General features: G+C 51.8%; 1 protein-coding gene across 8 annotated transcripts; it reads right to left on the bottom strand.

Annotated features, from left to right (window-relative positions):
- Positions 1-844: 844 nt before the first annotated feature.
- On the bottom strand, positions 845-22,180 carry ZIC4 (Zic family member 4). 8 transcript variants are annotated; one of them, XR_010071518.1, is made up of 5 exons: positions 10,442-11,739; positions 5,901-6,013; positions 5,689-5,817; positions 3,531-3,653; positions 845-3,327 (listed from the first exon to the last, which is right to left on the bottom strand). XR_010071518.1 is itself a non-coding variant. In XM_063337909.1 (5 exons), coding segments are annotated over exons 1-5 (1,254 nt in total). In that variant the 5' UTR covers positions 20,013-22,180; the 3' UTR covers positions 845-3,652. The 8 variants fall into 8 exon arrangements, 6 of the variants coding, with proteins under 6 accessions (XP_063193979.1, XP_063193980.1, XP_063193981.1 ...); XM_063337909.1 differs by adding exons at positions 16,766-16,850; positions 19,788-22,180 and having other exon boundaries at positions 845-3,653; positions 5,689-6,013; positions 10,442-11,059; XM_063337910.1 differs by adding exons at positions 16,766-16,850; positions 19,665-19,686 and having other exon boundaries at positions 845-3,653; positions 5,689-6,013; positions 10,442-11,059.
- Between the last annotated feature and the right edge of the window lie 58 nt (positions 22,181-22,238).

Raw genomic sequence — 22,238 nt, 5'->3', positions numbered from 1 at the left:
TTCTCTCTCTCTCTTTCTGTAGTCAAATGTATTCTTTATGGACAATATTCCTACCAGCCAAAGCCAACTTTTTGTCATCTCTCTGTGTTAGGCAACTTCTTTCAAGTTTTCCTTTTTTTAAAAGGAGTCAAGGCAGCGCGCATGCGCACGACGACGGCCGGGGTTAGGACCGCTATGTGCCCAAGGCTGCTGCATCCCTCTAAATTGCAAAGCTGAGGTTTAAAAAGTCGTGCGAAGAAAACGCTGAACATGTTGGGGAGCTACGAAACCCTGCAACGTATTAAAATCGGTTAGGGGAATATTCAAGGCGAAGAAGGCGTACCTTCGGGTTACTTTAGCTGACGAATGAATTTCCTCTCTTAAAAAGAACCGAAATGCTCTAAGTCCTCCCAGGAACCTTATAAAAAGTGTCACTGTGACAGAGACTCGTTTTGGGGGGGAAATTCTTCAAACAAACAGTTTCGTCCCCCACCCGCCCTGCCAAAACAATAACCCCTCGGGGGCGGAGGGGAGAAGCAGCCTCTCGGGGCGGCTCCGGCTGGAAACTCTCGCCAGTATCCAGGGTATTAGTGACCCCAGAACCGCAAACTGCGTCTGCAGGACTCGGGGTGCCACTGCAGAGGTGGCCGGGGGGTTACAGCAAAGGGACAGGGCTCCACTTGGGTGACACCGGGCTCTGTTTTCGCACTCTGCATCCCGGTCACCATTTAAAGTACAATTTATTTGAAGTCCCCATCTGAAAAAAATGTCATCTCAGAAATGAAGCCAAAGAAGTGTTTTGTTTTGTTCTTTTAATGCAAATGCCAACCTAAAACGATTAACATTAAAAGAGGTTAAAGACCAATAAAAAACACGCATTAGTACTTGGTTGTACACCACATTAATAGTACACCGGTTTGAGGAAATTTGTTTACAACTAATATAAAAACCAACAGAAAGACAAGGTTGACTACACAGTGTTTTAGGAATGGCTCGGTATCATCAGTACAGACACATATTTTAAAAGTGCACATTTGTAAAAATAACCATAGAATTGAAACGTTTATAAATATTTATTGTAAAAAAATCCAAATATTAAAAATAAATAGTATGTTCAAACACACAACAGAACGTTCCTTCATTACCAAACATGTGCTGAAGGAAAATATGGAATATAAGAAGTCTGGAAAGAAATACAGCATATCAACATTGTAAATGTTTTTTTGCGAGCTACATTTTTCAGAGGCGTTTCTTCTCTGTACAGTACACAAGGGATGTGCTAGGTTTTCCCATAAATATGACAAGATCCAGGATTAATAATAATAACAATAATAATGATAGTAATAATACCCACTCCACTGAAGTCTGATTCGGTCTTTACTCAGGTAAACTCCCATTAAATTAATGGGGGTGCTTAGAATGGCAGGATTGGGCTCAGATCATTCTGTAGCAACTAAAACAGAAGTACACTCATGTGTTACAACTTCAAGGAATTCGTGTTACGAACAGAGAATTTAATGATCTCCAATGAGAAACTACTAAGTAATCCTTGACCATGGAATCATTTCAGTATACACCGTGATGTTTATAAAATGAAGATACAAAAGGGATGCAGTTTGACTATCTTTACACTTACGGGCAATAAAACATGAGAGCATATGGAAGCCATCGCGTTGAATGCGTTAACAACTTCGATACATTGCAGTATATACATGCTTAATAGGTATTCGGACTGTTAAAATGATCAAAGCCTTTACTCTTATGTCTACGCTCTTGCTTTCACTCTACTGGAAAGAAAACGTTTGTTGGTCACATACTGGTGTTAATGAAACCCAACATTTCTGCCTTCTCCCAAGAATCGCATTCTGTGCAGCATATGTGTAGGAATAATTTATTAGACGGAAAAGTTCAGAGGATAAAATGGAAAAAAAAATGGACATCATTTCAACTTTCGAACAGTAAGGTCATACAGACATCTATGGAGAGCTGTACACAGACAGAGTTTCACACAGACACAGCCACATACATCCAGATGTATGTCTATACACAGGATTCGATAGTTTGGTATTTTCTGCACCCTCTGGGCCCCTAAAGTTATCTTTAAAAGTTTGATTTTATCTCTTTAGAAACGGTTTAAAGCTAACGGGCAGGGTGAGTTTGACAGAGAGGAGAACAAATCGCTGACAAAGAACCTTTTACGTTTCATCAGCGTTGTTAGGACGACGAGCAGGAATTTCTCAGATAATAACTCCCACTTCAAAGATTTCTCAGCTCAATAGAAATTGGACCATCCTTTTTATTCAACCACAAGGGCTGGCACTAAAGACGACTCAACTGTTTGAATTTTTTTTCATCGTGTTTATTTTTCCCCTATTCACTAGGGTACTTGGATAAAATAAACAACAAGACAATTACTGGAACATGGACTTCTAACTTTCCCGGGCCCATGGCCCAGCGCCCATGGCCCCGGCCGTGCGGGTGTCAAGTTCCCCCGCACCGCGGAGCCTCCGCTCGCCGCCGCGCAGCGCCGGCCGGCCAGGGCGGGCTGGGAAGGGGGACACGGCAGCTCCCCCCGGCCCTCGCCCCGCTTTCCCGGCTCCGGGGGGGACTTCCACCGGCACACCGGCTCCCTGGGGCCGAGGCAGCCCAAGCAGGGCGGGGGGATCCTTCGATCCCCGTCCTGTCTTCCCCTGCGAGGGGTGGGGGGCAGGAGAGGGAAGCACTCCTCGGGTTTTGCGGCCGGGTTTGGCTGCGACAAGCTGGTGGGAGATGCTGGGGAGGGGGGACTGGAGCTCGCCCCCGAGCCTAGCTGGTAACCGCTTACTTTGGGGAGCAGGAGAGCGGGGCCACGGCGTCGGAGCGGAGCCCGCCTCGGGGGGAGGGCGAAGCCCAGCAAACCCCAACTCCACCGAAGTGCATTAGGTGGAGGAAGTCTATCTCTAGCGGGGAGCAGATTGAGTGTATTAAGCTAGCATGAAACCAAAGGTCAGTGCAAATGTATCTTAATAGACTGTCTCAAATGGAGTGTGCCTCCTTTGAAGGCCGCTTGCTATTGCTCTCCTCATTACCATAGCGATCCTAACGTGGCATGCTGATGCACCATAAAACTCACACTTTCAACCCCAAAATCAGGCCCTTTGAACAACCCGAGCTTGATTAGACCTTTCTCCTTTTCTTTTCCCCCCTTAAAAACCATTTCCTTGCCTTTAGAAACTCGCCCTCAAATCCCAAACGCATTCTCTGATCCCGGCAGAAAGCAGAAACAAAAGTGAGCTGAGGCGGCGGTTCAAGCGGGCCTTTTCTTCCTGACAGTCTTATCCATTTTTATTATGGTCTGGAACAAGTGCCCTGTTCGCGTGGGTTTTGTTTACCGGAAATTAAATGAAAATGATTTAGTTCGTGTCAAACAAAAATATATACTTGTATACACAAGAAAAAGGGCCTGTTAGACGTAAATATTATGTCCTTAATGAAAAGACTGGACGGGCTCCAGACTTCGCCTTTCACTATTTAAGTATGACTTGCCTATTGCCATAGAAATCCTAACTTACCATGAAGATTCACCGTTGTGAAGAAATACTTCTTTGTGCGAGCTTGCTTTGATGTCTAAGGCATAAGATTCAGGCTTTCAGCTGCGTCTGTCTAGATTACCTTGAGAGCAACGGGGTAGACATCTGTAACAAGCAAATGAAAAATTAAAGGTGATTAGCCTGCACATACAAACACTTCTGTAAATAGAGAAATAAAGAAATAAACAGATCTCAGGACACGATGGAAGCATCCTCCCTGCCCGCAGCTGGCTTCTGCACCTCTCGATTTCCACGACACAAGTTTTAGGGGCTGCAGAGAGGCACAATTCTCCCCTAGGACAGGCTCCTCTCTCCCACGTTTCTCCCTCTCTCCCACGCCTAGGTAATGCCCTACGTGTATTCCCGGTAGCGACACGCTGTTGTCACTGCTGGTGGTGTTCAAACACAAAAGTTGTCGAGTTTGGGCGAGTGCAGAAGGGAACCCCGACTTGGTGCCTTGGGAGGAAAATAAAGGTGCACCAGGAGGAGAGGCGCTGGGCGTGGGGCTGTTTTTAGCCACCGGCCAGCTAATTATGTTCCTGTAGCTTTTATATTTATAGGTATATACATGTGCGTGTGTACGTGTGTGCAGTTGTCCGCACACACTAGCCCCAGCCACCTGGGTGATGTACCAGCCAGGAGAAGACGCGGTTACCGCAGCCTTCTGTCTGCGCTCAGCAAGCCACGGCAACCTCTTCCAGCAGCCCATGCTATTTATTTGCCTATACTATCTGGTATTCTTAAACATCATTAAAGTAATTAAAACGGCACCATTCGGCAGTTTCAAGCTACCCCAGTGGAGGGGTTTGTTTGTTTATTTGGGTTTATTTTTTTCCCCCGTTCTTTCTTTCCCTGAGCCAGAGGAGTGAGCCCTGCGGGGATGTGCAGGGTCTGGTTTGGAGCTGTGGGGCAGGATGAAGATGCTACAGCCACGTTGCCGGACCGGTGCGAGCATTTATCACCGGGACTATTCGCAGGGCAGACGCCGTTGAGCGGCGGGCCGGGGTCCCGGCGCTGCCAGGGGGCTGCACGGCCCCGGCCCTTGCCGTGACGTCACTGAGAGGGGTCTGCCCCCCCTCCCCCCAACCGCCCCGGGAGCCCCAGCGCCCACGGTTCAACAGGAGCCACACTCTGGGTGGGGACGGGCATGTTTGGGTATTAGAAGTCATTACCAGTGGGAGCTAAAATGGGCAGTCAATCACCGCACCCCCCGGGCCTTTCTTTATTAGCGACTGCTGGGGGGGGAATATATATATGTATGTATTTATATACAGCAAGAAGGAAAAGTAAGGAGATTCTTTACAGAAACGTCCATCGAACTGGTTAATTAATGAAAGAATTTAATGGATCCATTTTGTACAATTCGGTAACAAATAATAGTTTATATATATATATTTCTTAAAAAACCACCACACTCTCACAGAAAATAGTGGGCAAACAGAACACTGCAGCACACGGTACTGTTGACAAGAGAAAATCTGCACAGACAAAGTCTGTGTGAAACCACTTTGGTCCTTTGGGGAAGGGAAGGGGAAGGGAAGGGAAGGGAAGGGAAGGGAAGGGAAGGGAAGGGAAGGGAAGGGAAGGGAAGGGAAGGGAAGGGAAGGGAAGGGAAGGGAAGGGAAGGGAAGGGAAGGGAAGGAAAGGAAAGGAAAGGAAAGGAAAGGAAAGGAAAGGAAAGGAAAGGAAAGGAAAGGAAAGGAAAGGAAAGGAAAGGAAAGGAAAGGAAAGGAAAGGAAAGGAAAGGAAAGGAAAGGAAAGGAGATGCAGATCAGTGGGTTTGTAAACAGACTGGAGCAAGACGGTCGGGGGGGTGTGTGCGTGGCACGGAGGCGGGCGCAGCCCTCCCGTGTGCGGGGTGCCGGGAGCGCAGGCCGGGCCCCGCCGCCGGCCCACCCGCGGAACTCCGCAGCGCGTCGTGTCTCCCTCTGCCCAGCGCCTCTCTGCCTCTCCCGCTCGGCCTCCCCGTGCCCCGGAGCCGCGCTCCCCGTCCCTGGCCGGGCCGGGGCCGCCCGCCGCCGCTCCGCCGCCCGCGGCGCGCCCTAGCAGCGGGGCCGGGGCTGGCCGGGGGGGGCGCGGCGGCGGGGGGGCGGCGGGGGGCGCGGGAGGGCCGCGGAGCCCCGCTCCCTGACACACGTACCATTCGCTCAGGTTGGCGGCGGGCTGCGCGGGCGCGGAGGGCTCGGCGTGGGAAGAGGAGGCGGGGGGCTCCCGGCCGGAGTCCGAGGAGGGGGACACCAAGGAGGGCGTGGAGGACTCGTAGCCGGAGCTGGGAGGAGGGGATTTGCAGTGCACTTTCATGTGTTTTCTCAGGGAGCTGGGGTGGGTGTAAGACTTGTCGCAGCCTCTCACTTTGCAGTTGTAGGGCTTGTCGCTGGTGTGGACGTGCGAGTGCTTCTTCCTGTCGCTGCTGTTGGCGAAGCGTCTGTCACAGCCCTCGAATTCACATTTGAACGGCTTCTCCCCTGCAGGAGGCAATGGGCGAGCACAGCCGTTAGCGACGGCGGCCGCGGGGCAGGGAGCGGCGCATCCCGGCACCCCCCCCAAGCCCGCAGCCTCCCCGGGCCCCCCTCTCCGGCCCTGGCACGGCTCCTCTCCCCGGGGCAGCTCCCCTCCGGCCTCCGCCTGCCTCCTCGCCACCGGCCCTGCCCTTCCCCGCCCGCCCCGCCGAGCTGCCCCGGCACCGCCGCCCGGTGCCCGCCCGGCTGCGCAGCCGGCTCCGCATCGGGAGCGCCCTGCCCGGCCAGCTTCTCCTCCCCCTTCCCTTGCCCCTTGTGTCAACGTGGGGTTTTGTGCAGAAGACAAAGCCCCCAGATAAGGAAAACTTAGAGGCCAAGTGCTCGTTCCGGACAAACAACGCGTGTTGTCCCCGCAGACTCCGATGTCCTGCAGAAAGAGCAGTCACTGATATATCCCTGGGAAGGTTTTTACGTTAAATACGTTTCTCACACTGCCCCAGGTGCACGTGGAAATATTATTCATAACCCGGCTAGATCACATCTCATCCACTCCATCCTTGCACTGATTACAATCCCGTGGAAGATTCTCATCCCCCCCTCCTTTATCCGCTCACCGGCTTGCTGATATCGTGTGTTAAGGCACAAAATGTTTCAAAAAGACATTGATTGGGGGGGGGGCAAAACGACAGAGATTCAGCAGGAGGATGACTAGGCCGGTGCACGCCACTGTCGTGAGGGTAGGATTCCTTTTCCATGGAAGGAATCGCAATCGGGATTAATCTGTCTGGTAATATGATAAGTGACGTTAAGCATAATAGAAATATAATCGTATTGTTGGACTCGTGTGAAAGTTTAACCTCGGATCGTGTGGACCAGGAATGGTACACGATATACAGGAGGTTTTCAAGGAAACACGCCACACCACAGACAGCTTCGGGATGAAATGATGACTACATTGTTGTCACTGATAATAGCAAACTGCAAAACCCTGCTCGCCAAGCAGTACCCTCGTCCTGCCCCAACCGAGTAGGAAAATAACCTCCTCAACCATCAAAAGCCAAAAAGTATCAGGGCGCAGAGGACACCACAGAAATACACGGCCGAGCCTTAAACGTGAAGTGCAAACAAAGCCACTGTGTTCACCATCATGGCGTATGTGGTCGAAAGGACTTCCAATATTTGTAAAAGCTTCCAGGATTTCGTTTGATTTTCGAATCCGTTGTTGGTTTTTTTTCCCTCTCAGTTCATCACGATTAAATTTCGGAGGGACGCAGCCCATCTCGTGCTCGGCTGCGAGCAGAGGCACATAAAGGAAGGCATTCCAAATATTTCACATGAATGCACTTTATGCAAGGTGGGTGGGAAAAAGCTCATGGCTCCGCGTTTAAAGTATGTCCTTTCCGCACTGTAATAACCAACGAGGAGCTCTCACATCCTGCACCGCTAACACTTACACAGGGGATGGGTAAATACCTGGCGTTAGAGGGAAGAGGTTAAAAATAAGGTCTCTCAGAAAACGGTGCGGATCCTGTAACCAAGTACTGTGGACATACAGCGGTGCATAGACACAGGCACGCATCTAACCTAATTACAGTTTCACGTAAGGAAAAAATTTGACCTTCAGCATCTAAGTTGAGACAACAAATCAAGGATATTAGTGTAGTACAAGCAAGCAGTAAGTTAGGAGACCCCAGGGAAAGCCATCCTCATAAGCACTCCGCTTGTGCAAAGTGAGTTACATTCAGGTAAGAGCGGGCTGCGGCGCATTTCGCTTCCCCGAGAGTTGAAAAATGTTCGACTTCGCTTAACCCCCTGAAAGAGCCACTGAAAAGTCCCTCCGTACAGTCAGGTTTCAAGTGGGAAGAGGGCAGCATTTTCTCAGCTGCCCGGTTTGCATTCTCTGAACGCCTCAATAAAGAGGAGCCAGCCGAGCCATTTGCAAGTATTCCTTTCGCGAGAGCAGGTTTTCTTACGTGGAAATCCCTACCCGGCAGGGAGAGGACATTTTACAGGTCCGGGCTGCCGCAGCCCGGGCACGGAGGTGCAGCCACGCAGAAAGTTCCCCGGGCGATGGAGAAGCGCAGGATCTTAAAACCGCCATTTTACCCCCACACTTGTAGCTGGGCAAAAGTGTTCAGTGAAATTCATCTTGGAAATTGTGGCATAATCCCCCGTCTCCGGGAGTGGATTAAGGTATTTACCAACTTCTCCGGGAGGGGGGGGTTGGAGGGGGGGGGGGGGATGTTGGGGGGAGGAGGGGGAGAGCCGGAGGTGGTGGCCCCCGGGCTGCGGGCTGCGGGCGAGGCGCGGGGGCGGCGGGGGCCGCCCGGGAGGGAGAGGGGCTCCGTCCCACGCCTCGCACTATTGTTCCCGGCCCGCTGGGAAGGAGGCGAAGCCATCCCTGCCCGTCCTGCTCGTCCCGCTGCCGCCGCCTGAACGGCCTTCTCTCCAACCTGGAAAATTCGCACATCGCCAGAAATCCTTCTGCCTGCTCCCCGGCCTCGGAGAAATCAGAAGTCATTAATATTTGAGGAGGCAATAATTTTCCTGTTGAATCTAGAACTGTCTTCATGAATAATTTGTAGCGAGTTCTATTAGGGTTTCAGAAACATTGCGTTTTTGACAACTTCTGGGTGTTTAATAGAAACGGTGGAACCATAAAGGCCCTGCAGGAGTTTTCACAATACAGCAATTAATCACCGGGAAAGTTAAAGCGAAAAGTACAGACGCGCGGAGTGATGTTTAATAAACGCAAACCTCCGATCTCGGGTTTGCCCTGAACCTGCCTCTCCGATGTAGGTCAGTTTTCCCAAGAATTTAACCATTTTCTGCTTCAGAGACTTCAAACAGTGAGGCCGTTAAAGAGCAGTAAAAGTTTGTTTACTTAAGAAAAACACTGTCATTAAGGGATGAGCTCTCCCGGTTAATGGCTGTACCTGTGCTGATCCGACAAGGAGCTGGCTCGGATACAAGTTACGTGACCCGGGGACACTCCTTTCTCCTGGAAAAAGGGGGCCGAGAAGGCAGCAGAGGAACACAACTTTGCTATCCTCCCCCCCCCCCCCCCCCCGCCCGGCACACAGACGAGCTATTCATAGAGCGATGGAAAAATAATTAGGTGACGAGTGACGGTCGCTGTAAAATCTCTGTGCTATGTTTACACGATAGCGATACAAAATTAGTATAGGTGCTGCATATTATATCACGTCGAGTTATATCATAAAAATGCAACTCCTGGAAGGTCAAGCCCTGCACCGAGCATGGGGGAAGGGGAGTTTTATGAACTGGAAGGCGAAAAAAATCGTTTGGCTGTAAGCAGATCTTACAATAGGATTATGTAGTTTCCCTCGCAGTGCGTAAGACTGTACAGAAGGGGGTGGGAGGTGGAAAACCCTACGCTGGAACAGATTAAATTTTCCAAAAAGGGCTTATTTCTTATCTTCTTCTTCAGAGAAAAAAAAAAAAAGGCAGAAAAGGGAAAAAAAAAAAAAAAAGCCAGCGCTTCAGACTACAGACACCGGCTGCTAAACTAATTAATACAACTTCACAGGCTGCTCCTGGAAGTGTGAAAACTTTCTACGTGCAATTTCATTAATTATAAATGCTTTCCTGGCCGGAAAAGTTCAAACGTAGTTTTGCAAGATCGTCCATCGAGTTACTTTATTTTCTGTTAACTGGAACTAACAGATGTTCCTGACACATGTCCCAATTTCGCTTAACAGATCTGCAAATGACATTTCAAAATGTACAGGCCGAAACAATACCAGGTTTTCTTCTCCCTTTTTTTCCCTCTCCCTCCCGAGAATCAGAACTCACAGCTCCCCATATTTGCGAATGCAGAGAGTCGTTGGAAGGCAATGCTCATTAAAAATGTCAGTGTTATTCAGATCAAACATTTGAAACTCCCTCTGCCCAAAACAAAACTGTTGAACGAAAAGGTCGCAGCTGTGTTATTCTCACAATGTTCGAGCAGCAGCATCTCAGCAACATCAGTCAAAACTGACTAGACAAGTTGTAACTTCTATTGTTCACTTTTAATTTGTGAGCTTGCACAATGATTTCGGTTTTTCCCCCCAACTACTTTAAATTGCCAAAAAAAAAATAATTCCTCGCCTGTGTGAATAAGCAGAAATAGTAGCTATATCACTCGATATTTACACAGATCTACCCGCATAAACGTTACAACAGCCTCTCCGCACAATCAGAAAAAAATATGGACGAGAATTCTGAGATTTGTTCTCGCTCTCCCTTTCCCTCCCCCTTTTCTCCCCTCTCCTCCAAACGGTAAAGAAGCAAACAAATCTGAGAATTTATTTTCCAGAAGTACTTGGCGTGCATTCAATAACAACGCAAAGGATACATTAAAAACAAAATAAAGCAAAACAGTATGCTGAATAACACAGAGAGAGAGTAAAGAGAGCTTTACATACTGACCTGTATGAGTTCTTTTGTGTATTTTGAGATTCTCTGATCTGGCAAACACTTTGCCACAGCCTGGGAAAGGGCAGGGGAAAGGCTTTTCACCTGTGTGGACTCTGATGTGATTTACAAGTTTATATTTGGCCTTGAAAGGTTTCCCTTCTCTTGGACACTCTTCCCAGAAACATATGTGATTGGACTGCTCGGGTCCTCCAACGTGCTCCACCGTGACATGAGTCACCAGCTCGTGCATCGTGCTGAAAGTTTTCGAGCATAATTTTTTGGGAGTCTGGTCCAACTCAATCCACTTACAGATGAGTTCCTGTTTGATGGGCTGCCTCATGTAACGAAAGAAGGCACCCGGGCCGTGGTGTGGAGCCAGATTCACGTTCAGATTCATGCCACCGTAGCTATGAAGCGAAGAAGCAGCAAAAGGATCTGTCCTGGAGGCTGGTACTTGAGTGAAATGTTCAGACCTGGCGTACATTTCTCCAGGTAACCCCAGTCTTATCTGTCCGTTTAGATGGCCACCTGGAGCTGCATGGGGAGGCTGCTCATGGAGTCCAGTGAACAGAGAGGGATTCCCAGCTTCTGAGTGGTGGTGGTGGTGACCATGGTGTCCGGGGTAGCTACCTGTTGTTGAGACAAACAGTCCGTGGTGAGAACTTGCAGCGGGGTGCTGCTCGGTCAGCCCTGGCATGAGTGGGGCCGGCAGGTCTCTGCGTATGAAGAAGTCCCTACCTGCTGCCAGAGCCTGGGCTGGGTGAGAGACGGGGTAAGGGGCTGCTGGTGACTGCGCCGGGCCAAACGCTCCCGTTTGACTAGAGACCACCTCGGCTTGGCCTGCCATATGATGATGATGATGATGATGATGATGGTGGTGGTGGTGGTGGAGCTGGTGGTGGGGATGAGGGGCAGGGCTGAGCTTAAGGGCCGCGGGGTGATGCTGAGGAGGAGGATGGTGGCGGTGCCCCATGTGTTCTGGCCGGAGCGGGTGCGGCCCGAGGCGGGACTCGGCGGCGTGCTCCCCCGGCTGCGTGGGCGCCGTGGCGTGGGGGTGCCCAGCGAAGCCCGGGAAGCCTGTCATGCTCTGAGGGGGGGGATGGTGGTGGTGGTGGCGAGGAGCCCCCGCCAAGTCTACTAATCTCAGCGCCGTGTTCCGCCTGGAGAGAGCAGCAGGGTCCATCACTGGGATCCCCAGAGCATCCACGCTCATTAGCTTCTAACGCTAAAAAGTCAACCTGACAGCGGGAGGAGAGAGACACAGAGACGGGGAAAAAAAAAAAAAAAGGCAAAAAAAAAAACCCCAACTTTTTTTTTTTTTTCTCCCCCCCCAAAAAACTTTCCCGGTCCCTCGGCGGCGGAGCGCGGGGACGACGCTGCCGGCGGGTGGGCTCGGCGGGGCGGGGGTGGGGGCTGGCCGGGAGGTGCCCCCCGCGCCGCCCGTGCTCCCGCGGGGCCGGTGGGCAGCCCCACGCCGCGCGGCCGCGGGACGGGAGGCGACGGGACGGGACGGGACCGGGGGCGCGAGCGGTCGCGCGCCGCCTCCGGGACGCGCCGCCGGCCAAACAATCGCCGCGCCCTCCCATTGGCTGCCGCCGAGGTGACGTCACCGATGACAGGTCCCGCTGATGACTGAAAGGGTTATCGCTCGGTGCGGCCGGGGGGGATCGGCGGGGAGGGACCGCGCATGCGCCGCCGCCGGGCGTCCCCTTCTCCCGGTCCCCCCCTCCGCGCCCCGCGGAGCCCCTCGGCCCGACCGGGGGCACGGCGGAGCTCGCGGCCGCAGCCCGGCCCGGCGGCGGGGGGCCACGGCCGGGGTCTCCCCCCGGGCCGCCCCGCCATCGCCGAGCTTCCGCCGCCGGGGAACAAAGCCAAGGCGGGCGGGGGTAGCCCCGCAGGGGGAGCATCCCGACCGCCCGCCCCCGCCGCCCGTCCGGGCCTTTGTCCGGTCCCGCCGCCCTGCCCCGAGGCGGTGGGCAGCCCGCAGGGTCCTCCCTCCGCTCCCCGGGAGACCCTCACCGGTCCCCGCCGCCCGGCCGCAGCAACGGGAGGCGAGGCGGCCCCGCGCCCCCCGCGGTGGCGGGCCCGGGCCAGCCGGCGGGTCCCTGACACTTGTTGACAGCGCGGGGAGCGGGCGCTTCCCCGGCAAAAACCAGCAGCCGCAGCCGCGCCGCCAGCTCGCTTGCCAGGCTTATGCGTTTGGCCTGGTGCTCGGGCTATTGTACCGCTGCCTGAGCCCTGACAAAGGATTCCTGGAAGACTCCCCGTTCCCTTCCCCTCCTTCCACAAGTTTTAGCAGTTATCTGGTTATTGGCTGCCGGAGCAATGCGAGAAATCGTGATGTTTAGGCTGAATCTGAGTGTTTAACCCAGAAGAGGGAGTCTCTCTCCTTTTCCCTCTCTCGCTCCCTCATGCACAGGGTAGTTCCACGTAAAATCCCCGTCCGTGGCTTGAAGGAAAAGCAGTGAATAACATCCATAACCGACTCGGGTCTGATGCTTCTCACCTGAAGGGAGGAACATGGTCTGCAGGGTTTGCGTCGCTAGCAATGAAAGTGTAGGTTGGGGCTTCAGCTCTGCACACTGAGGCCTTACAGGTTTGGAAAAGCTTAGGGCTTCGGCACAGAAGGAAGATCTACTTAAGTTTTTAAGAACGGGATTGTGAACTTGAAAAACAGTAAACGAAACACAGGAAAAGAGGGAAGAATCAGGGCTACTGCTTCAAGAATGGAAAACACAGCTGAAAACATCTACCCACGGTATTACCACAGAACTCAGATCCTGACATAAAAACACCTCCACCAATAAACACTCAGCCTTAGGAAAAAAAGCAACAATTAATTCTCTATCCATCGTGTCCAGGTCTCAACATTCTCCTTGTTAACTTGCCAGTAGATACTCTACCGCATGAACGCCAGGTAAATCTCCCAGCGTGGAATTTTGCATCTCCATAAAAATTTAACAGTATCGGCGATCGATAGGTTTTATGTTAGGCAGTAAAACAAGAAACTGTCTGGCAATGTCAACCCAGCTACTCTCAGAACAGAAGCTACCAGCCAATGATCGGAAACCATAAGATTAAAGTGTAGGACAAACAGAACCTCATAAGGGACATTTTTATCACAGCTTCGCATACTCTGGGCTGGCTGCAGTTCCATATTTTGGCTCTGCCGGGCTCTCACCGTATTTCTTCTATAACACAAGACTGATATTTAGGTAGCCAGCTATAGATACATCCTTGTGTACATCTTTCTGAGTGGAGATGATGAAAAGTGACAAATGATGCAATTAGCTCTCCATCCTTACATAACATGTTTACGCAGGCATTTTAAACCACACACCATCCTCACAATATCTCAACTTTCAAGTCTACTTGCTCTACGAAATGGATTTGACAGTCCTATTCATGACTATCTCAATAGGAGTGCACAGAAGAGACAAACGTTAGGAAGTATGAATCTGTTACTTACAAATGTACTGAGAGTGTGAATTCCCAATAAAGCTGCTTTCCTCATACCTCCTTAAAACACTGCATCTCTACATACTTGTTATCCATCAATTCTGACACTTCTCAGTCAAGGGAGAAAACATCTGGAACAGTTTATCAATTGAAAAAAAAAAAATGTCATAACCGGTTTGCCCTAAGCTCATTTAAAATATTGTGGTGGTTTCTCGTCAGACACTCAGGGCTCTCAGCTCGCCCCTCACTCAGGGCTCCCTCTCACTCCCCTTTCCAGGCAGTGCAGGAGAACCTGGCCCTCGGTGTCCCTCACTGTTAGGTGAAGTTGGTGTTAGCCCCGGTGGCGGGCGGGGGGGACAGAGCGGGGCGGGGGGCGGGCGGGGGCCACCACATGACTGCGGGGAGGCGGAGAAACGGGGGAGAGGAGGGGAGCGGGGCCAGACCCGGCCGAGCTCGGCGCATCTCCCGGAGTGTTTTGGAAACCGGGCGGGACGCCCGTCTCTGCAGCCCTTTGGCAGCGTGAGCTCCTACGGCTGCCACCCGAGGGGTGACCGAGGTCTCCTGCTTCTTGGCAGCGCCTCAACCGTGTTTGACCAGATAAGCCGGGCCTCTCGGCAAACTCTCAAATGTGTCAACATCAGCTTGTGCAGGGCCAATTATTTATTATTATTATTATTATTATTATTATTATTATTATTATTATTATTATTATTATTATTATTAATTTCCTTTCCAACCCACCTGGCTACGGTAAGGGCATCCCCTTCTAGGCTACCCTTGGGACTCATGAGCTGGATGAACAGGAGCCTTTCCAAGGAGAAAGGAAGATTGCTCAAGCAGCGAAACAGAAACACCTCGAGCTGAACCTGAAACTCAGGCGTCAGGGCAGGTCCATAGGACAATATAACACCTATAGGATAGATCTTATCGGAAGGGAACTGAAGTTTAGAGGGACCACGCCGCTCTCTTGGGTGCCAGACCAACACGGACAGACGGGCAGCTTGATCCTGAGCGCAAATTTTCTAGTGGCCGCTGTGTTTCCGCGAGCCCGTCCGCAGCCCCCGGCCCCAGAGCCCGTCCGCAGCCCCCGGCCCCAAAGCCCGCCCGTGCTGCAAGACTGCTCTACAGAGGTGACCATGTTGCAAACACGAGTCACAGGCACTTTTCCTCCCCCCTCCGCCCCCGTCCGACCCTGTCTCCGACCCGGCGCTCTCGGGGAAGAGGCGGGATGGCCGAGGCAGCGCCGGGAGGAGGCAGGAGCCCCCCACGTCGGGGCTGTGCCCTGGGACAGGGGCAGAGCTGCCTCACTGCCTCCCTCCCCGCCGTGCAGGACCCAGAGCTCTGCCTGCCCACACCTCGGGCGTGCGGGGCCGAGCCGGGCAGCCCCGACCCTCCGACCGCTCCCTGCACCCCCGCCCCGCGCCGGGCGGCTACCGGGGCCTACGGGATGGCAAGTGAGCCGCACACCCCTTTGCGGTGACCACCGGGGTTGGCGACAGCCACAGCTTATAAAAGGCTTTACAGATCCACCACACTTCGCCTTGTTTTTTGGTAGGTAAAAAGCAAGGCGCTACCTTTGCCGGAGAAAGTGCTTGCTGTGAAGGTGGGATGCAGAACCCCAGAAAATCAAGGGCGGCTCGTGTTGTGCTCTTTGACTTGGTGCCAAATCCTGCTTAGCCTTAGAGTCGTGCTCAGCACAAGGAACAGCCCCTGCCCCGGGAAGCATCGGGGGGAGCAAAATCTGATCTTCACCTACCCCCGAGCTCTCCCACTCCTGCCCCGGCGGAAATTGCCCTTCCCCGAGGAGCCAGCTAGAACCTTTCCAGGCGGTGCCCGAGGGCAGGGACGGGACGGGACGGGACGCCCTGAACTCTCCAGGCAGCAGGTTCCGGGGGTGACCTTTAGGCTTCAACTCCCGGACGAGAGGAAGGGAACAGTTTCATCTGAAAATCCTAATACGTATTGTGAGGAGGGGAAAAAGGCAAGGAATAGAAACAGAGAGGACCGAGAAGTCACCCTGTGCTACTCTTTAGCCCCCAAGCTCGCCTTGGGCAGGGGGGACGAGGGAGGCAGCGAGGAACACAGAGGCAGGCGCAGGACCTGAGCCCGAGTCCCTGCCTGCCCCGGCAGAAGGCACTGCTGTTTAGGAAGAGGTGGTTCAAGAAAGCCTTACGGTAATGCCAGCATCTCCTCGGGGAGAAGAGGAGAGGGTACCGAGTGGCTCGGGAGCACACTCTGCCTTTGTTTCTACTCCCTCGCCCCATTCCCGCTTACGGGGACTTCTTTATTTCAGGGTTCCCGGATAATGGGAACTCAGCTACCAGACCAGCAAGAGCTTGTGCCTAGGTTTGCCTCTCACTTTTTGTGACCTAGAGCTACCCTAGGACAAGCAAATCATATGCTTATTTTAAATAGAATATTACATTCAGTACCTCAAGATTAAGGTATTCCTGTCAGATAAGCTGTCAGTCACTAACTACTTAGACACCACATTGTGGAAGCCTGGTATCCCTGGTAAAGATGATACATATCATGTAAACCCCATCAACAAGATCAAAGTCTTCTTCTTTAATAGGATCCAATACATGTCAAACCTCATTCCAATCAAATCGTCCGTAAATGAATTCAAGATGAATATGTCATAGAATAATGTGACAGTGCAATCACATGGGGTCAGGGGTTGTTGTTTCAATGAGAGAGTCGTCAAATATTAATTCTAGAACCTCCAAATGAATAGGCATTGAGCAGGATTAGGCAGCTGCTGGTGGGGAGTTGTGTCGCTGATTTGTGTTTATGCAAGTACGTTAAACACTAAACCAAAAAAAATATTGTCTCCTTTGAACTGAAAAAAAAAAAAAAAGACATATTTTAACTTACTTGACTTTTCCAGGATGTTTCTGTAAAGTCGTTTTCTTTTCCTCATTACAAGGGGAGTCTTGTGCCTCATTTCCTGACTTTGTTCCTGTTTGGGAAGAGGGGTGGAAAGTTAAGAGCAAAACCATTTGTGTGTGATATGAAATGATTAAGGCGCTATATGACTCGGGCATTACGGATTCAAAAAGAAAAGAAAAAACAAAACAAACCACAAGAGTTAAGCAGCGAGGGCGGTGGGTGGTGGGGGGAGGACAAGCTTTCTCCGAGGGGAAACTGGAGGTTGTCTCCCCAGCAAAGCAGCACATGTTTTATGGAGTCATGAAGTTTCCATGGCTGATTTAGGGAAAAAAAAAATATGAAAGGACATCTTTTCAGTTCTCCTTTGATCTGACATTCACCTTCTGGCAGGCTATTGTAAGGCAGGTTTTTACCAACTCGACTATATTGTTTACAGATCCTTCCCTCCCGAAATTAAATTTCGGACTCTCTGCGAGCCTCCAACGCAAGTTGTTGTCTCAGCAAGGATTAGTATAGTACCACCCTGGCACTTCTCCCTGTCTATAATTTTCAGCTTGCTCTTTGCACTCTGCAAGGCAGAGCCCTGCCACTACTGCAGGCAGAACTTTACACATCTTTCTTTGAGCGGCAGCAATAACCCCGAGAGCAGACCCGGGGTTTGATGCAGTGTCCCAGTCTGAATTTTTGCCGATATAGTTGAAATTCTCAGGGTGGTGGGTTTGTGTGCCTTTTTTTTTTTCTTTTAACACAGAAAAACACACTAGAATCTGGAAACAGTTACTTCAAAGGAGACTAATATTATTGCTGTTGCTATTATTATTATAGGGACTCCAGGGCTGATAAATAAAAATCTACACTAACACGAATAATTGATGATATTAATTACGAAACTTCATCAGCGTATCACAGTCATACTCTATCATAAATAATTTGGTGTCCTCAATATTTTCACCGCTGTGGTGAAAATTACTGCCGAAATAAAAAGGACTGGAAGAAACCCTTAGGAATTATATTTTCTACAGAACTTCTATTCATCTTCACACTCTTATCAAGTCAGCACAGCAAACACTGCCCCGCTAGCGAGAGGTTTGCAGGAGTTGTGCTTTATTGGTTAGGATGGGAGGCTGGAGGAGTGCTCAGTTCCCAAGCGTTCGCCAAAACTTGTTGAAACTGGACAAAAAAAAAAAAAAAATCGCTGCATTTAATATTTCAAATGGTTACCAGATGACAAAAAACGAAGGCAAAACAGTTGTGGATTTCAGAGTAAATATTGGCTAAAACTCTGGCTCGACCTCGCACGCCTTTCTCATCTACGCAGTGCCACTGGTGGAGCAGGAGGATGAGGATGCCCCATTGCCCGACCTGGACCGGGACTCCGGTGCGGGGTACCAGCTCCCCTCAACCACCCACCCCCGGGGGTCCCAGGCTGGGTTTGGGGGTGCGAGGGGCTGCAGCCCGCGCAGGCGGGACCCGGCCCCCCCCTTCCCCAAACTCTCACTTCTACCCCCGGCCAAAGGTGCGCCAGCGGAGGGGGGCTGGCAGCGGCCGCCGCCCCCACGGGAGCCCCGCAACCCCCGGCGGGTTTGACGGCGCTACCCCCGGGATGTGGGAGCCGGGATGAGCGTGAGGGAGCGGGGACGGCGTGTCCCTCGTCGCCGGCGGCTTGTCACCTAACCTGTGCTTTTCGCGGCCGCGCAGGGCGAAGGGAGCACTGGCCGGGAAGATCTGGGTGCAGAAATAAAAGTTCCTCGGCTCCGGGTGGAGCAAGCCCCGAGCCCAGCCCAGCAAAGGGGCTCCCCGCCCGGCCGGGCTCCCCGGGGCTGGGGGATCGGACAAAAGAGCTTCAGGGCGTGGAGCCGGGGAGGGGGCTCGGCGAGGAGCCCACGCCGGTGCCCTCCCGGTCCGGCGGTGTGCCGGTGCCCAGGGGTGGCACACGGAGCCGGGCTCGGGTCAGAGGTCACCCAGGAGGGCATCACCCTCGGCGGAGATTTGGGAGCATCTCCCTTTCCCCAAGTCGGCGCCGATTTGGGAGCATTTCCCTATCCCCAGTCGGCGCCAGGTGCGGGGCGGCCCCTCGGGGCCGGGAGCGGGGTCTCAGCCTCTCCGCGGGCGCTGCGAGGAGTTGGCGGCGGCACCCAGCTCCTTTGGCAGCTCCCCCGGCCCTGCCCGCGGGGGGGCCGGGGGGTGGGTGGGGGGTGGAGGGGGCTGTCCGGGCTCCCGGGCTCCGTCCCTCCCGCACCCGCCTATAAAGAAGGGCGTGCGGTGCCGGAGCGCCGGCTCCCCCGGCGCGCCCCCGTGGCACCGGGCGTGGCGGTGGGTGAGGCGCTGGGCGGGGAGCGCATCCCCCGGGACGCCTCCCCACGGGGATCGCCATTGTCAGCGCTCCTCGCCCTCTGCCCGCCGCCCCGGGCCCCCGGCCCCGCCTGGGCGGCCGCAGGACCCGCCGGACCCGCCGCCTGCTCGTCCCCACCGACCCCGGCCGCTGTCGGGGCTGGGAGCGCCTCCGCCCCGCTCCGCGGACCCCCGCCGCCCCGCGTTGCGCGGACCTCCGGGTTGATCCCCCTCCTTGGGCTTCGGGGGGGCGGGGGCGCGGCGCCCGGAGGAGGCTGCCGGAGCCCCCCTCGACGGCTCCCGGGCGCTTCTCCCTCCGCCCGCCCCCGCACACTGGGGTGCCGCCGGGGGCCGGCCCCACGTGGGCGAGGGGCAGCCGGGGCTCTGCCCCCCCTGCACCGCGGGGCTCCAGTCCTTCTCCCCCGGGGTGGTCAAGCCTCCTCCCGCCGGGGCCCCCCGAGGGCAGGGAGCTCTCGTCCAGCCCTTGGGGCAGGCGGTGGGGGCTAGCCGGCTGCCCGGGCTGCCCAGGCACCCCCTGCTCCCAGGCACTTACCCTGCGACCTGTTGAAGGTTTCCCCTCGTTTCTGAACTGGCAAAAATAAAAGGGGGGGGGGGAAGGGAAAAGAAAGAAAGAATGAAAGAAGAAAACAATACGCCTCCCCCCCTAAGAACCCACCACCTCTTTGGCGCTTCCATCGAGGCGGTCATCCTTCATTTCTTCTTTTCTTGCTTTCTGGAAGCAGTTAGGGAATGTATGATGAAGCAGAAATGAGCCGTCAGGATGATATTTTAATGGCTTATATGTCACGTTGGTGCATGTGGCTTTGAACTGGAGCAGCTTTCGTTTCCTGCAGAGAGCGCGCCGCAAATCCCACTTGATAACTTCTACAACCCACAACATTTTTTTTTTTTTTACATTCACTCTTACACTGTATATTTAGATACGCTTCCTAAAAATACCCTCTCGTCTGCCTTCTCGTATATTTTGCACCGACCTGGAATGATCATTGGGTTCCCCCTGCACTGGGAGGCAGGCTAGCACTGGACTACCTAACTTTCTGAATCTCCTAATGCCATCGCACTCAAGACTTCACATTAACACTGACAACTCTGTCCTTTGCTCAATTTTAGCACCAAACACAAAAGTAATGTAACCCCCGCCTAAAGACCACGTCCACACACAGGCGCTCTCCTAGAGCGGGTATACCTGTTGCTATAAGCTATTGCAATTCCTTCGAATGGATTTGGCAGAATAAATGCAAACGTGTAGATTCAGCCCAGTATTATTCCGGGGAAAAAAAAAAAAAAAACCCAAACGGTAAAGCCTCCCAAGATCCAAGGGAAATTACATAATACATCTGCTTTGAAAGCGATCTCCGTGCACCAAGCACAGGCAAACTGCATCTGCAGATAAACTGCAGCGAACATTCCTTCAAAGCGTATCAAAGTTTATTTGTTGTTTGTTTGTTTGTTTGTTTTTTCTAGGCGCAATGGCCATTTTTATACCTCTCGAAATGAGGCAGTTCTCACCCGAGAAGTGTTCGCGCAGCAGCGCTGCTGCTCTGATTCCTCACTACCTGCGCTGCGGATTGCTTACCAGCGCCTTTAATTAGAGGGGATGAGTTTAAAGTTTCTTTGTTTGGCACTAGGAATTGGAGGGGCTCGGATTGAGCTGCGAAGGGGGCAAGTGAAGGGCTGAACAAAGGCGAAATGGAAGGAGTCCGACTCTTAGCGAGCTTTTGGTGTTTTCGTTACTAGAAAATAATTAGAGCTAATGAATATGCAGGCGACTGAGTAAATAAATAATTTGCCAGTTTTATATATGTGCACACACACATGGGCACATACGTAAGTGTGTATATGCATACGCACACAAAGACGTCTATATTTTAAAGTTTCACGAGATCATTTTTTTTTTTTAGTGCCGAAGCATCGTTTAAAATATTGTACAAATGTTGCTCAGCTTAATTGATTAAGCCACAAAGGTTTTCTGCTTTTAAACACCATACTTATACCTTTCAACAATCATTTTAATATATAGTCAATGGCTCTTTGTAGCGAGAACAAAAAAGAACTATCCGCAGTTTTTCAATAGACTTTGAGCTGGGGAAAGACAGGTTAATCGAGGGTTGCATCTAGAAAACAACCAAGTGTTGTATGTTTGCACTGAATCCAAATGTCTGCATTTTTCTAACTAAATCAAAGGGAGTGTTATTTCTTTTTCTGCTCACTCATCTGAAGGTAAGTAAATTTTCTCTGGCGATCAAAAGCCTGGTCAGCAACAAAGACACCGCCTGCTTTTTCCACCGTCCTGGTGTGGCAAGTTGAGGAATTTCAATAACTGTGACAAGGGTGACTGATTTGTGAACTAGAAAAGGTTTGAATGTCAGAAAATTTACATTGCTCCTATCGAGGATTTTAAATAAATTTTTACCAAAAAAAAAAAAAAGGGTGGAGGGGGAAGTATCCAGGAGTTTCATGCAGCAGGGGGAGAAACAATGTAGGTTTGGGAAATTTACAGTTTTACCTGAATGAAAGAGACCCCGTAAAAAAGAGAGAGCGAGAGAAAGGGAGAGCGAGAGAGAAAGGAGAAAGAAAATAACAAAAAAGAGGCGAAACAACAACAACAAAAGTAGAAAGTTAAGAGTTCTCACCCACCTGCGTTTTGATGGGTGCAGAAAACAAGATTTATTTCAGAAACCTGATGGAGGGATAGAGTCAGCTACCCAGAGAAATCACGCCTGGTGTTTAAAAATAAAATCAAATGCACCCAGCACCTACTCTCGGAGAGCTTCAGTTTTAAACAAGCGGAAAGCAACAACTTCAAAAGTAGTGAGTCCCTACAGGACTTCTCTTCTCAAAGCCTAAAAAGTTGCTCGGTGATCTCAAAAAATTCAGGATCACCAAGAAATCATCTTTACCATCATTATCAGAAGTGCTGGAAAGAGAGAAAGGGATAGACAGAGGGAGAAAATAACCCTAATAATAATCAAAGATTTTTTTTTTTTTTTTTTTGCTTTGCTTTGCCTTAGCACACATACACACAAAAAGATGCGCTGGAAAGATTTTTTCGGGGAGGGGGGAAAAAAAAAAAAAGGCTTTATATATTTAAAAAAAAAAAAAAAAG

The sequence above is a fragment of the Chroicocephalus ridibundus genome, chromosome 6, assembly GCF_963924245.1.
Source record: "Chroicocephalus ridibundus chromosome 6, bChrRid1.1, whole genome shotgun sequence".
In the NCBI taxonomy this organism is placed as follows: Eukaryota; Metazoa; Chordata; class Aves; order Charadriiformes; family Laridae; genus Chroicocephalus; species Chroicocephalus ridibundus.
This window is presented reverse-complemented; position numbering and strand designations above follow the sequence as displayed.